The sequence below is a fragment of the Malus sylvestris genome, chromosome 2, assembly GCF_916048215.2.
Source record: "Malus sylvestris chromosome 2, drMalSylv7.2, whole genome shotgun sequence".
Taxonomy (NCBI): Eukaryota; Viridiplantae; Streptophyta; class Magnoliopsida; order Rosales; family Rosaceae; genus Malus; species Malus sylvestris.
In genome coordinates this window covers 15651687-15667953 of record NC_062261.1, presented here as the reverse complement: position 1 = coordinate 15667953, position 16267 = coordinate 15651687, and the positions used below count along the sequence as shown (strand labels likewise).

General features: G+C 41.1%; 2 protein-coding genes and 1 pseudogene across 2 annotated transcripts; 1 reads left to right on the top strand and 2 right to left on the bottom strand.

Moving 5' to 3' along the window:
* Positions 1-1176: 1176 nt before the first annotated feature.
* LOC126590184 (uncharacterized) lies at positions 1177-4297 on the top strand. The gene is made up of 7 exons (XM_050255713.1): positions 1177-1446; positions 1597-1737; positions 2367-2465; positions 2843-2919; positions 3083-3191; positions 3299-3627; positions 3902-4297. Exons 1-7 carry the CDS (start codon positions 1377-1379, stop codon positions 3992-3994), a joined length of 918 nt encoding a protein of 305 aa, XP_050111670.1. The 5' UTR covers positions 1177-1376; the 3' UTR covers positions 3995-4297.
* A 585-nt stretch (positions 4298-4882) lies between these two features.
* On the bottom strand, positions 4883-15711 carry LOC126590193 (uncharacterized). The gene is made up of 3 exons (XM_050255720.1): positions 15367-15711; positions 13585-14717; positions 4883-5205 (listed from the first exon to the last, which is right to left on the bottom strand). Exons 1-2 carry the CDS (start codon positions 15583-15585, stop codon positions 14445-14447), a joined length of 492 nt encoding a protein of 163 aa, XP_050111677.1. The 5' UTR covers positions 15586-15711; the 3' UTR covers positions 4883-5205; positions 13585-14444.
* LOC126601590 (uncharacterized) lies at positions 5083-13589 on the bottom strand (annotated as a pseudogene).
* Positions 15712-16267: the final 556 nt, after the last annotated feature.

The following is a 16267-nucleotide window of genomic DNA, read 5'->3' as shown; positions in this document are numbered from 1 at the left end:
CATGGATAAGGGGGACGGACGAGTGCTAGTATAACAAGGAATAATTAGAAACCAGTTATGCTTCTAATAAGGAAAAATGCCAAGAATCAAGGGTTGAGTCTAGGTGATAATAGAGTTAGATTCAGAATCCTACATGGACCAGGATTGGCCGAAGCTTATTCGGATTTGATTAAGGAATTGGAGTCTGAATGAAACTCCACTTCGGTCATGAGAAATTGCTATTGTAAATAGAGAGGGGAGTGCATCGTTCAAAGCCCTTCCAAATCATCACACAAAATTGCACTACGCAAACTCTTACTTTACGTGAAACCTCTCAAGCATCTTGAGATTTTTATTTTACTATTTTTTTTTGCCAACACATCTTCAATTTGGATAAACAGCAATGTGTTGGCAACCTAAATAAACAACATTGTTTTGGCAACAGACAACATCTTCAGTTTGGATAAATAGCACTGGAGCCGTAGAATCAACCAACCGATAAGCACATTCAGTTTGGATAAAGAGCACTACTTCGTGACCGACTGGTTATCTATCCAAGTCTCGATCAGCAAGAGTTTCCTGAATCCTTGTTGGAAGATGTCATCTTATTAGCCTTCTTGGCGAGGTAAGATGTTACTAGGTTACGACATTCGACACACCCAAATCCGAGCTTATTTTATGATTGGATATTCACAAATGCATTTCAAAGTTCGGCATTCAGACAGTCAAACCACATTTACAATCAAGACACATATCTCTTTCGAGTACCTATGTCCCTAAATCTAGTAACGATTCGGCGCACTTATACTCTCACGAATATAATTACAGTCGTCGAACCCGGTGCCAACAATTTGTGAACTTCACAGAACTAGTAACCTTGTCTTCATGCTCTAGAACCCGAAGGTCTAAATATTTGAATTTGGATCCGAGGGTTTAGAGTGGAAACAGCCATAACAAAGACAGTTTTCATCTAGTGATTGGCCTTCAATTTTAGACCACCCACTTGAGCAGAAAATGCACCCGACCAATAAAGATTCAGGCGACCAAAAAACACAAAACAAAAAAGATTCGGATTTCGGTCGTCAGCCTAGTTGTGGACTTGTAGTTGGTTCTTTTCACACGTGAGCCCTTCTGTGGCTATACATGGAAGAATCTGTGGCCCGGAATGGGATTCCACCACAACTGCTAAAAGGGAAATTTTAATAATTATTATTTTCAGAAAAATACGAAATAGGATGATCAGAGAGACTGAGAGGACATTCAATATTATTTTAATTAATTATTAAAAGACACCAGCAAAAGCGGGAAACTTCGAACCAGGAAAAGCCCCACCACGTACAACTCTCTCTCTCCCTCTCTCTAGGGTTTGAACACAGAGCCGCCGTGTGAAAGCAGCCATGGACGACGTTAGGGCAAGCTCTGCTTGGGTCGCAAGCCATTCTTCTCATGTCGTCGTCGACTCTTCAGGTCTCTCCACACCTTTGTCTCTGAGCAACTGAGCAAAATGCCGCATTTTGATTATTCTGCTCATTCAAATTTTTAATTTGTTTCTCTAGCTTTCCCTTTTGCTTACTTTAATTGGGTTTTTTAATTATTTATTTTGTTAATTTTTTAAAGGGATTGAGAAAGTGGCGGAGAGGATAGATACAATTCCGAAGGTGAAATGGGATTTCGAAGGAATACACTATTTCGACAATGGGCCTCTCACCGTTCAGTATCTCTTTGTGTTGGACGCTTTGAATTTCTGCTTTTGGCCTGGTATTTATATCCATTTCTTTTCGTTCTTTTTTAATTTGTTGGATATGTCAATGTAATTCCTTGTCATTTTTTAGCTCGGATTTTATTGTTGTTAGTCATGCAGAGCACTTGATTAGTTTAATAGTACTACTGTAAGCTAACTAAGGGGAAGGGGGAGGGTTTGAACCTGGGCTGCAATGCCTTTGTTTCGGGGTTTATGTGTCTGGTCAAGATATATACCTGTGTGTTTATACTTTTGCACTTTCCATTTTTCCTTTACTGAGCCAAATTGCGGCAATTCGGTCAGATAGAGTGTTGTTTATAAATGTGCTGCCTAAAGTTATCAAGATTTAAAATTTTCCATGTATAGGCATTGTGTGTTTGGTGCAGTGTGGTTTTTCAGTATGCGGTTGAAGAAACAGATCGGTCATGCTATAGATTGAATAATTTTATATATCACTGTCAGCAAATGCTAGATTCAGTGACAGCAAAATCGAACTATAAGAGCGGCAAAAGTATAATCATCAAAATTTAGTACAAAAGTCTGAGCAAGTTATAGATTCATTTTCCTTATACCTTTTTTTACAAATTTCTATAGTTTGATCCACTAAAACTTTTGTGCTAAATTGTTTCTTTGTTTTTGTTGACAGATAAGGACTTAAATTATGACAATTTGGCTGCTGGTCTAAAGGAAGCAATACAAAATGACAAATCTGTGTTTGATGCTGATCGTTTGCAGAAATACACCGGTACTTCTATTCTTGAACACATATCTCTATGTTCATACTAATGTTATGTCACATACAATGCCATTTACGCGGTAATTGGGATATATATCAAGCATACTTCTTTGTCCCAGTTGGTAGAAGAAAAATGAATAAAGGTCGTACCCAGTGCACAAGGCTCCCGCTTTACGCAGGGTCTGGGAGAGGTGAATGTCGGCTAGCCTTACCCCCATTTATGAAGAGGCTGCTCCCAAGTCTCGAACCCGAGACCTACCGCGTAGAACCTTAAATTTATGAATGAGAAACTGAGCTATTGTAAACAAGTTTGCCATCATAATTTCTGACTTCGGTGATGCTTTTTCACCAGACAGTAATTTGTTTAAAATGTTTCATGTCATAAGGTTCTGAACTGCGGGAGCTGTTGAAATGGCCTAGGCCATTACCTTTGGAGGATGAGAGAGTTCGTTTGCTGCATGAGGTGAGATTTACCTTTACATTTACAAAAGCTTTTATTCTTGCATTTTATCTTCTTTCTGTTAATAAATGCTCTTCAGGTTTCCTTTTGTTTGATTTTTTGTAACTGGTTCTGTAACTAAGATGTACCCTATCTATCCAAAATATTGCTAACTTTTGTGGCCTAGGTTGGGTTTGAGCTTGAGAGAAGCTTTGACGGCAAAGCATCCAACCTTGTGGAGTCCTGTGGAAAGTCAGCGGTTAAGCTTGTAGCTCTTGTTACTCGTCACTTTCCTGGTATATTTTAGGGTTTAAAATATAGCTGTATGGTTTGTACTGCATGGTTTGTAGTTGTTATTCCCCAGGAAACAGGCATATTGACTGTAATTAATTAAACTTTTTAGGTTTCAGAGACCACTCAGTATACAAAGGCCACCAAGTATTTTTGTATAAAAGAGCTCAGATATTTGCAGCAGATTTATGGGGAGCATTTGGCGGCCAAGGATATGGAGAATTTTATGACATTGGCTCAATCACTATTATGGCGGACTACATTGTTCCAGCCGTGCTTAGACAGCTGGGTGTGCTGAAGTATAGTGCAACCCTTGCCAGCACAATTGAGGCTAATACCCAAATAGTTGCAGGCAGTGAGGAGGAAGTCGAACTGCGAGCATGCTCCATATATGCTGTGGAGAAAATGAAAGAGTTGATCAGTATGAAATCAGGGAAGAAGGTATGGTTTATTTTCAATCCTGGTCATAGTGTGTAATTTGTTGTACTTGAATTTTTAAATTCTTTCCGTGGCTGCATTTATGTAATGAAAATTCAGATTTTTTTCTTTTACCTAAGTGTCCTGCACCAGTTCTATTCTCACCCAAGTGAACTGTTGTCGGACCATGTCATACCTCTGCACTAGAAACTGCGTTGAACATATCCTGAAACAGTTTTCTTTTTTTAATCATTTCAATCCAGTCTCTTTGATTTTACTTGTGGGGTTTCTTTTTCAGGTGCTGAGTATTGAGTTAGACCTTTGGCTTTGGTCTTTTGGCATTCAGTGTCCTGCACTGCAACACCATCGCACCCTCTCAATATATTATTGAGTGCACTATATCTCATTGTACTCCTTTGCTATATATGTCCTTGGAAGATAGGAAAATTTTGGGCTTTGAAGTTTCTAGTTAAAGTCTTTGGATGAGTATGAAACAGGTTCTGGCATCCTATTTCCTTTCGCAAATTTTGCGGCTTTTATAATTTTGCATAGTGCAACTAGTTTAATTGTTGAACAAATGAAGATCAATAGGAAGGTTATGGTAACTAAATGATTTAGTATGTAGTTTCCAACTGATACTTTCTTTACCATGTGTCAATTTTTGTTTTGATTTTATTGAACAAACGATTTTATATGGCTCTTGAAATGTGGCAGCAGGTGTTTAGTATTTCCTTGTGATCATGGAATTGCATTGCACGAGAAGAGATGTGCTCTTCGAATTGGTGCATGATTTTTGCTTATTATTGTCTTATGAGTTCACTAAATCTCACTTCAAGTCAGAGTCGAGTTTTAAACACTACTTCTGCAGGTGTCTGTTCCTCAAATTGGTATACATGCAGTAAAAACTACCATCCATGTATAAAATTATATCATGGCTCTGATCTACCCTGTGAGGATTAGTTCTATCTTGACAGTCCATGTGTATTCCAATCATAAATGGGTATAAATACTTACAGACGTATTACTAAACTTATTATACATTGGCAATTTAGCAGTTTAGAAGATGCATGGCGAAAATCAACCCTAACATTATGGCCAATATTGACGTGTAAGTAACTCAGCTGATCAGAGAAGCAGCATGGTTGAATCAGAGTGATGACGAAAGCATATTCTATGTGTTAATGCCTAGTTCAGATTTTCCAGCTCCCGTCTAAATATTTACGTGCTGCTGCTATAATAGTTTTTTGTTTCAAACCTGCAGTGATACTGATAGGCTAAATAGGGTTGAACTTTTGGCTGCATGATTTTTTTCGTGATCCTTTTGCCCTAGTACAATACTTGCACTGCTTACATAGAATGTAGATGGTTTACTTTGACAATTCAGTTCTACTTTCTATTATGCCAAAACATGCGTGACTTGGTAGCAATGAAAAATATACGCTGAAATGTCTTTTATTTACTGAGCACTCTTGATGATAGTTATGTTGCAGAGCTAGGGTTCCTTGTCGTTGGCAAATTTCCATCATAAGTACATTTTAGGACATCTGGCTTCCTCACTATCCAGGGACCAACAGGAACCTTTTTTTCTTTTGGGCGAATATCCTGTGCATTTAGAGAAAATTTAAACATATCAATAGTCTTTTATGACAAACCGTTTCTGTTTATAAATAATTTATTGTGAGCTTTGTCATAGGAAAGCACATAGCCTCCTTATGCTTCTAGCCTTGCGTTAGTTACCTTGGTGTACACAAGAAAAAGTTTGATCAATTATGACTTCTGTCGATAGCTTAGACTTTTTTGAGCATTAGGAGTCCTCTTATCAATATGGATTGAGGGATCATCCGAGTTAAAGTAGAATATAACTGTACTGTGTAATTGAGTTCTTATATTTTGTGAATACTTAGGATTTGACTAGAAGAGCTCTTCTTGAACCATGAATATACAACAACAACAACAAAGCCTTTTCCCACTAAGTGGGGTCGGTTATATGAATCCTAGAACTCCATTGCGCTCGGTTTTGTGTCATGTCCTCCGTTAGATCCAAATACTCAAGTCTTTTCCTAGGGTCTCTTCCAAAGTTTTCCTAGGTCTTCCTCTACCCCTTCGACCCTGAACCTCTGTCCCGTAGTCACATTTTCGAACCGGAGCGTCAGTAGGCCTTCTTTGCACATGTACAGACCACCGGAACCGATTTTCTCTCATATTTCCTTCAATTTTGGCTACTCCTACTTTACCTCGGATATCCTCATTCCCGATCTTATCCTTTCTCGTGTGCCCATACATCCCACGAAGCATCCTCATCTCTGCTACACCCATTTTGTGTACGTGTTGATGCTTCACCGCCCAACATTCTGTGCCATACAACATCGCGGCCTTATTGCCGTCCTATAAAATTTTCCCTTGAGCTTCAATGGCCTACGACGGTCACACAACACGCTGGATGCACTCTTACACTTCATCCATCCAGCTTGTATTCTATGGTTGAGATCTCCATCTAAGTCTCCGTTCTCTTGCAAGATAGATCCTAGGTAGCAAAAACGGTCACTTTTTGTGATCTTCGCTAGATTGCTCCGGTCATTAGTGTGGATACGTATATAAATGGATAGAGATAGGAAAGCAAACACAAGATGTACGTGGTTCACCCAGATTGGCTACGTCCACGGAATAGAGGAGTTCTCATTAATTGTGAAGGGTTTACACAAGTACATAGGTTCAAGCTCTCCTTTAGTGAGTACAAGTGAATGATTTAGTACAAATGACATTAGGAAATATTGTGGGAGAATGATCTCGTAACCACGAAACTTCTAAGTACCGGAGTGTGGTATCGTCTTGACTTGCCTTATCTGTCTCATAAGTAGATGTGGCATCTTCTCTGGAAGTACTCTTCCTCCATCCAGGGATGGTATCTGTAACTGGTGGAGATGCACAAGGTAATGTATCAATTTCACTTGAAGCTTACTTGTAGTTTCAGGCTTGGTCAAGCGCGATACAAACCATGTAGTAGGAGTCCCCCAAGTCGCCGAGCTAGGGAATCTGCTGAAAGAGGTGACAGACAAGGTAAGCAATCAGAGCTCCGGCTGATTGTTCACATTCTCCCTATCTTGCAGGCAGCATGAAGGATAAAGAGAAGAAAAATGAGAAGAGATGATATGGGATACTTTTGCTTTTGAAGAAGTAACTTTCCACATGCTTATTCTTGAACCGGGCTGGAGGGTTTTCTGGTTTCCTCCAGAGTATAAGGCTGACTGAAGAATTTGAGGGTCAAAACAAGTCCATCAAATCTAGAGTACGTTCGACCCTGCTGATATGGGATACTTTTGCTTTTGACAGAGTAGTGGATGTATCGGCACGTGTGCTGTTACGCTTGTCTCCACATGCTTCCTTGTATCCTTCTCACTTGCCTTATCTGTTCCTCAGGCAGATGCGGTATCTTCCCTGGAAGCATAAGATGTTGAAGATGAGTACTCGAGAGCAATGCCAGGTAAGTAATCAGGTAAGGGGTTCCAGGCAGTCAGTTCCTGGCTGGAAGCTTGATTCCAAGTGCTGACTGATTGCTCTCTTTCTCCTTGTCTTGCAGGTAAGAACAAGGCCAAAGGAAAATACAGAGAAAAAGCATGATATGGGATACTCTTGCTTTTAACCCTGATGATATGAGATATTCTTGCTCTAGTATAGCTTGTTTACAAAGGTGTTATCGGGAGGAAAGAAAGCTGAATATTTCGAAAGGCTTCGTTGGGAGTGCCCTCTCAGATAAGAGGAAGGGTTGAGCATTTTTGCAGGTCTGCCTGTCTGTTGGGGATGGAGGTCGACATATATAGGAGTCTCCCTAACATCAAGTAATAATGCTATTTCTTTACCCTGCTTGGTCATAGCACGGTAGTGGGAGCTGCCAGCTTCACATGTTTTAACTCTGTCAGAGCACTTTGAAAAAGTGGTCTGTGGTATCTGGAAAGCTGATGTTACGTGTGAAGATTACAGACAAGCTTTATCCAAGGAGATCCAGCTTTTGAAGTTGGGAAAGTGGTGCCTCTTCGATGTTTGAACAAGCAATCTTGTCGGGGATCTGGCTCTCGAGATTCGGAGAACGATGCCTCTTCGATTTTTGAGAAAGCAATCTTGCTGGAGGTCTGGCTCTCGAGATTCGGATAGCGGTGTCTCTTCGATTTTTGAGAAAGTAATCATGTTGGGAGTCTGGCTCTCGAGATTCAGAGGGCGGTGCCTTTTCGATTTTGGAGCAAGCAATCTTGTTGGGAGTGTTTTCTCGAATGTGAGTAAAGGTTGGGCATGTTTGCTAATCTACCTTGCCACGAAGCACAGAGGTTGACACAGGGACTTTCCAATTATCCAGCAGTGGTACTGTTCCTTTACCCTCTCTTCGATTTTTGAGAAAGTAATCATGTTGGGAGTCTGGCTCTTGAGATTCGGAGGGTGGTGCCTCTTCGATTTTGGAGCAAGCAATCTTGTTGGGAGTGTTTTCTCGAATGTGAGTAAAGGTTGGGCATGTTTGCTAGTCTACCTTGCCACGAAGCACAGAGGTTGACACACAGGGACTTTCCAATTATCCAGCAGTGGTACGGTTCCTTTACCCTCTCTTCGATTTTTGAGAAAGTAATCATGTTGGGAGTCTGGCTCTCGAGATTCGGAGGGCGGTGCCTCTTCGATTTTGGAGCAAGCAATCTTGTTGGGAGTGTTTTCTCGAATGTGAGTAAAGGTTGGGCATGTTTGCTAGTCTACCTTGCCACGAAGCACAGAGGTTGACACACCGGGACTTTCCAATTATCCAGCAGTGGTACTATTCCTTTACCCTTGTGGGTAATAATATGGTAGCTAGACCTTCAAAATTTATGTGTCTAAACTTTGTTAGTTTTGTTTCTTTGCTATTCTTTTACCCTTCTTGGTCAGAGCGATGTAGTGGAAGCTGCAAGCTTCACGTGTCTCAACTTTGTCAGAGAACTTTGGCAAATTTATCTGTGGTACCCATGAGCTACTGTTGCGTGTGGGAAGTGGGTGATTGAACAGTACGATTCATGTGCTTTCTACTTCGCCAGAAATCTTCGACAAAGTGCGCATAATTTCCGCAAAGCTGAGTGTGCGTGTGACAGGTGCTGACAAGGCTGGAAAAGTAGGTGCCTCTTCGATTTCTGAGATCGGCCCTCGTGGTCTCTGAGCAGCCCAGCTTTTGAGAAAGCAAGCCTCTTCGATTTCTGAGATCGACCTTCGTGGTCTTTGAGCAGCCCAGCTTTTGAGAAAGCAAACGCCTCTTCGATTTCTGAGATCGACCCTCGTGGTCTCTGAGCAGCCCAGCTTTTGAGAAAGCAAACGCCTCTTCGATTTCTGAGCAGACGCCTCTTCGATTTCTGAAGCTTCGTCGAGTGCAGATTTTTATAGGGGCTGACATTAAGTTCCAAAGCACACTTGAATATCCACCAGTAGAAGCTCCATTCTTGTACTTATAAGATCTTGATTTGTCCGACCTCTTATCTCTTCAACACCTTTGAAAATGTCTGGCCCCTCCGACCGTCGTTTTGACTTGAACCTTGTTGAAGAGGCAGCCCCGCATTCTCCAGACAACATATGGCGCCCATCCTTCGTCTTCCCTACTGGTCCTCTTACCGTTGGGGATTCCGTGATGAAGAATGATATGACCGCTGCGGTAGTGGCCAGGAACCTTCTCACTCCCAAAGATAACAGACTACTTTCCAAACGGTCTGATGAGTTGGCTGTTAAGGATTCTCTGGCTTTCAGTGTTCAGTGTGCAGGTTCTGTGTCTAATATGGCCCAACGCCTATTTGCTCGAACCCGCCAAGTTGAATCATTGGCGGCTGAAGTGATGAGTCTCAAACAGGAGATTAGAGGGCTCAAGCATGAGAATAAACAGTTGCACCGGCTCGCACATGACTATGCTACAAACATGAAGAGGAAGCTTGACCAGATGAAGGAATCTGATGGTCAGGTTTTACTTGATCATTAGAGATTTGTGGGTTTGTTCCAAAGGCATTTATTGCCTTCGTCTTCTGGGGCTGTACCGTGTAATGAAGCTCCAAATGATCAACCTCTGATGCCTCCTCCTTCTAGGGTTCTGTCCAGTACTGAAGCTCCGAATGATCCCCCTCCGGTGCCTTCTCTTTTTGGGGCTCTACCGATTGCTGAGACTTCTCCTAAGCAACCTTTATGAAGGCTCCCTCTTGTTTGTTTATTTTGACACAAGTATATGTACATATTTGTAACTTATCGGGGATATCAATAAATAAGCTTTCCTTCATTTCAACGTATTGTGTTAAATACATCAAAGCCTTCTTCGCTAAGTTCTTTGAATTTTCTTTTGTTGAAGCTTGTATGTTGAAGCTTTGTGAGTGGAGCATGTAGGTTGAGGTAGTGTTCCCTTAATTTCCCGAGTGAGAAAAACTTCTCGGTTTGAGACTTGGAAAATCCAAGTCACTGAGTGGGATCGGCTATATGAATCTTAGAACGCCATTGTGTTCTGTCCTGTGTCATGTCTTCCGTTAGATCCAAGTACTCTAAGTCTTTTCTTAGGGTCTCTTCCAAAGTTTTCCTAGGTCTTCCTCTACCCCTTCGGCCCTGAACCTCTGTCCCATAGTCGCATCTTCTAATCGGAGCGTCAGTAGGCCTTCTTTACACATGTCCAAACCACTGTAACCGATTTTCTCTCATCTTTCCTTCAATTTCGGCTACTCCTACTTTACCCCGGATATCCTCATTCCTAATCTTATCCTTTCTCGTGTGCCCACACATCCAACGAAGCATCCTCATCTCTGCTACACCCATTTTGTGTACGTGTTGATGCTTCACCGCCCAACATTCTGTGCCATACAGCATTGCCGGCCTTATTGCCGTTCTATAAAATTTTCCCTTGAGCTTCAGTGGCATACGGCGGTCACACAACACGCCGGATGCACTCTTCCACTTCATCCATCCAGCTTGTATTCTATGGTTGAGATCTCCATCTAATTCTCCGTTCTTTTGCAAGATAGATCCTAGGTAACGAAAACGGTCGCTCTTTGGTATTTCTTGATCTCTGATCCTCACCCCTAACTCGTTTTGGCTTCCATTTTCACTGAACTTGCACTCCATATATTCTGTCTTTGATCGGCTTAGGCGAAGACCTTTAGATTCCAACACTTCTCTCCAAAGGTTAAGCTTTGCATTTACCCCTTCCTGAGTTTCATCTATCAACACTATATCGTCTGCGAAAAGCATACACCAAGGAATATCATCTTGAATATGTCCTGTTAACTCATCCATTACCAACGCAAAAAGGTAAGGACTTAAGGATGAACCTTGATGTAATCCTACAGTTATGGGAAAGCTTTCGGTTTGTCCTTCATGAGTTCTTACGGCAGTCTTTGCTCCTTCATACATATCCTGTATAGCTTGGATATATGCTACTCGTATTCCTTTCATCTCTAAAATCCTCCAAAGAATGTCTCTTGGGACCCTATCATACGCTTTTTCCAAATCTATAAAGACCATGTGTAAATCCTTTTTCCCATCTCTATATCTTTCCATCAATTTTCGTAAGAGATAGATTGCCTCCATGGTTGAGCGCCCTGGCATGAACCCGAATTGGTTGTTCGAAACTCGTGTCTCTTGCCTCAATTTATGCTCAATGACTCTCTCTCAGAGCTTCATTGTATGACTCATTAGCTTAATACCCCTATAGTTCATGCAATTTTGTACATCGCCCTTATTCTTGTAGATAGGCACCAAAGTGTTCGTTCGCCACTCATTTGGCATCTTCTTCGTTTTCAAAATCCTATTGAAAAGGTCAGTGAGCCATGTTATACCTGTCTCTCCCAAAACTTTCCACACTTCGATTGGTATATCGTCTGGGCCTACTGCTTTTCTATGCTTCATCTTCTTCAAAGCTACAACCACTTCTTCCTTCCGGATTCTACGATAAAAAGAGTAGTTTCTACACTCTTCTGAGTTACTCAACTCCCCTAAAGAAGCACTCATTTCATGTCCTTCATTGAAAAGATTATGAAAATAACATTTCCATCTGTCTTTAACCGCGTTCTCTGTAGCAAGAACCTTTCCATCCTCATCCTTGATGCACCTCACTTGGTTTAGGTCCCTTGTCTTCTTTTCCCTTGCTCTAGCTAATTTATAGATATCCAACTCTCCTTCTTTGGTATCTAGTCGCTTATACATATCGTCATAAACCGCTAACTTAGCTTCTCTCACAGCTTTCTTCGCCTCTTGCTTCGCTTTTCTATACCTTTCACCATTTTCATCGGTCATATCCTTGTATAAGGCTTTACAACATTCCTTCTTAGCCTTCACCTTTGTTTGTACCTCCTCATTCCACCACCAAGATTCCTTTTGGTGTGGAGCAAAGCCCTTGGACTCTCCTAATACCTCTTTTGCTACTTTTCGGATACAACTAGCCATGGAATCCCATATTTGGTTAGCTTCCCCCTCTCTATCCCACACACACTGGGTGATTACTTTCTCTTTGAAAATTGCTTGTTTTTCTTCTTTTAGATTCCACCATCTAGTCCTTGGGCACTTCCAAGTCTTGTTCTTTTTTCTCACTCTTTTGATATGTACATCCATCACCAACAAGCAATGTTGATTAGCCACGCTCTCTCCTGGTATAACTTTGCAATCCTTACAAGTTATACGATCCCCTTTCCTCATTAGAAGAAAATCTATTTGTGTTTTTGACGACCCACTCTTGTAGGTGATCACATGTTCTTCTCTCTTCTTAAAGAAGGTGTTGGCTAAGAAGAGATCATATGCCATTGCAAAATCCAAGATAGCTTCCCCATCCTCGTTTCTCTCCCCAAAACCATGGCCACCATGAAAACCTCCATAGTTGCCTGTCTCCCTGCCCAAGTGTCCATTTAAATCTCCTCCTATAAATAACTTCTCCGTATGAGCAATTCCTTGCACCAAGTCTCCAAGGTCTTCCCAAAATTTCTCCTTCGAACTCGTATCCAACCCTACTTGAGGTGCGTACGCACTAATCACATTGATAAGTTCTTGTCCTATTACAATCTTGATTGCCATGATTCTATCTCCTACCCTCTTGACATCTACAACATCTTGTGTCAAGGTCTTGTCCACGATGATGCCAACACCGTTTCTCGTTCTATTTGTGCCCGAATCCATAGTTTAAACCCTGAGTTTTCTAGATCCTTTGCCTTACGACCAACCCACTTAGTTTCTTGTAGGCACATAATATTTATCCTTCTCCTCACCATAACTTCTACTACTTCCATAGATTTTCCCGTCAAGGTTCCTATATTCCACGTTCCTAAACGCATTTTGCTCTCTTGAACTCTACCCTTCTGTCCTAGCTTCTTCTCCCTTCCCCGTCTAATAGGATCAAAGTACTTCTTTTGTGTGTCCCGTGTAAAGTTGATAGGAGCATATGCTCCCAAACAACTTTGAGTGGAGTCGTTCGAAAAGAAGTTTCTATAGCCCCCTTGCTCATTTAACACTGCATCCGGGTGCCGATGGAGATACAGCGACCCTTGCTCACTTATCACTGTGCTCGGGCCACACAGCGCGCCACTTACGGGTGACGCCCTAGCTTTAGCGCGATTTCGTTCTGGATTCATTTTCATAAGGATTCGACGTAATCATGGAGTGCCGGCTGTCGACTACCTGACGCCCTCCCCCTCCTCCTTTATCCGGGCTTGGGACCGGCAATGTAAGATAAACTTACACGGCGGAGTTTCTTGAACCATGAATATATTGTGAAAAAAAAAAAAATTTGGAGAGAACTCTTATTTATATTTGTATGTAATATCATCTAGATACGTAGCTATTGCAACAGCAGTGGGAGATTTACATTTTTGCATGAATAGAATATAAGCTATTGCATTAAGCATCTAGATACATAGCTATGGTAATGTAGCAGCCCGTTAGTTGGAAACATTTTTGCAGATGATATAGTTGTAGTATTAGTTAGGGTAATATAAATCTGTAGGAGGCTTTGCCAGAAATGGTTACCTGGTCAAAGATAGATGTTGGGATTGCTATAGTTGCAACAGCATTGGGAGAGTCAACTATTCCTGAAATTCTTCCCTCACACGGGCAGCATGACAACAGAAGATAGCTCTGATATATGACATATGCCATATCCGTATGGAAGACTACAATAATATATTTAGGTAGGCATGTCTTTCGGTGTCTCGGTGTATGCTTGTGATTGTGCGTTTGTGGGGAATCGTCTATGTGATAAGGAGAGAGGTCGAAAACCTGATCTTTGGAGTATCCAAATTTAGAGAGGTAGTCAATTGCATTGAGTACTGCTCACTTGTAAGCCACAGTTGCATCTAGGTAATGCTGCTTCCCACTCTCGTCAACACTGATGCCCTCAAACACCAACCATTCTGAGAATCTTGGCTCAATCAGGCCTGTCTCAAAGATTGGGTTCACGTGAAGAGGAGTTGGCCCCATTGGTGTGAGGTATTCTTTCATTCCGCCTCTTATAATTTCACACCTGATAACATAATCGTATAGGGTAAACTCTGAATTGTATTATATATCATGCAATGTATTTATTTATCAGTATGTGTGTGTGTGTCTGCATGTTGTGTTGTAGAAAGTTTAGCTTTTATGACCAGCTCCAGCTTTTCCTCACAAAGCCCCTGGTTTGGATATAGTAACGTTAAGAGATGAGATGTGAAATTTGTACTTGAGCTCCAGGAAACCGCTCATCTCAATTGCCCCCCAGAGTGAGATTTCACCATCACCCTGGGATTTGCTCCTTCAACAAATACTGGAAGGTATATCCCTTCAAGAGTACGTTAGAGGCAAGACTCGTAGCACTAGGGATGAGTACCTTTATGAATCGTTTAGTGGCATTATTAGCACGAGAAAAGAAAACAGGTTGAGATTTCACCTGGTATGTGAGGCGAGTAGGCGTATATCCCTTCGAAATACCAATTAGCTTTGGTTGCAGAAGGAAAATGGTCAGTCAGGAAACACCCTCCATTTTCTCTGTCAAATGTTGCTGTGAAACCCCATTCATCTCCTGGGAGAGGACCCAGGTTGCATATCTCAACTACCAGAAGATCACCTGGCTGTGCTGGAATTCCATCCGTACCTAAAATTCTTATCGGCCCACTGAGGTAATGAGCCTGCACCAAGTTTGAAAATTCTTATCTGTTACGTTAAATTATCATTCTACATGTTCTTGTTCATACACCTGATAGGATTATACATGAGTGGCGTCTGTTGATCAGGATAATTTGTAGACTCAAGATCTTAACTCGATCCTATAACATGTTATTGGACTTTCTATCGGTTTAAAACTATTTCAAGCGTTAGTTTATAACTTTATATACATGCTCTTGATGAACTAGTGGAAAAACAGGGAGCATAGTTAAGTATGTTCTATACAATTACGTCAACTCAGTAGCATCTTTTGGAGGAAGAGGAAGGACGACTTATACCCATACAATTGCTGGATGACAATGGAGTGACACCTTTCAAGTTTTCAACGTAGGATAAATACAACAGAACAATTTGCTTAATTTTTACTTTGCTGACCAATCCAGCATTTAAATTTTTTCCCCCAGAAACATGTAAATATGCAATCATACTATGTTTGAGGATCTTTGTTTGAAAAGTAGAACTGCGTGATACTTTGCACATACAATTCATGTCATTTTTTCGCTCTTCCGAAATTTATGGAACTCGGTTTTAACGATTGCTCTTCCAAACTACATGGAACTCAGTAGAAGTGGAAAATATACAAAACAGACGTGAAGGTGAAGGTGAACTTACAATGGAGTGATCGAAATATTTGATGTCCTCTGCAGTGTACTCTTTGGTAATACCACCCCCACTGAAATCCACCATCTCGACCCGAAAAATCTCTCCGGCTGCCACTTCTGCCACTGGTGGTATGTTCGGGTGCCATCGGTTGTGAAGAGGAAGCTTCTGTTCCCATGGCTTCTTCTTCACGTCCATAGGCACAACCAGTCTCGGTCCATAAAATGCCATTACTCGGCGAGTCTTTGAGTTTCGATGTTTTGATCTCTACTGAATGCAATTGGGAAAGTCAAGGTAAAATTAGATACAAGATTCTCTGTTGTGGATAAAATCATTTGAAACATTCAAAATTCATATTAAGATGGAAATTTGACAGCCATGAAAGGAATTAGTAACCACTTATTAGTCATTACTTTTCTTCTTTTTTTCTTCGCCTTCAAGTGGATGGACCACTTTGAACTGATTGAGATTTTGTCACAGTTGCTTTTGAAAATTTGGATTGCTTGAGAATAAGAACATTTTGCTTATAGTACTATGGAAAAAGTTTAGCCACCAATTAAAGAATAATCCCCTCTACTCTACTTGCTCAATTTTTTTTGGTCTTTGATTTAACATCTAAAAGAATTTGAAATCTTGTACTGTAGATTCCTATCCGATAAGTTTTCGGAGTCCTACTATGTATTAGTGGATTATATTAACCCATGAATTCTTGAGTGCATGTTTAACTGTTAAATTCGGCAATGTATGTCAAATGTTAGTGCGCTCTTGAATTTTTGGGTTTGGACGGGAATTGGCCAACTCAAGTTGCCTTCTCCTTCTTAGAGGACCCTACAAATCGGAATCTTAAGGATATTGCTGCTATTTTGTGTATGATGAATTGAACTTTGGGTTGCTCGTATAGAGAAATTGTTGC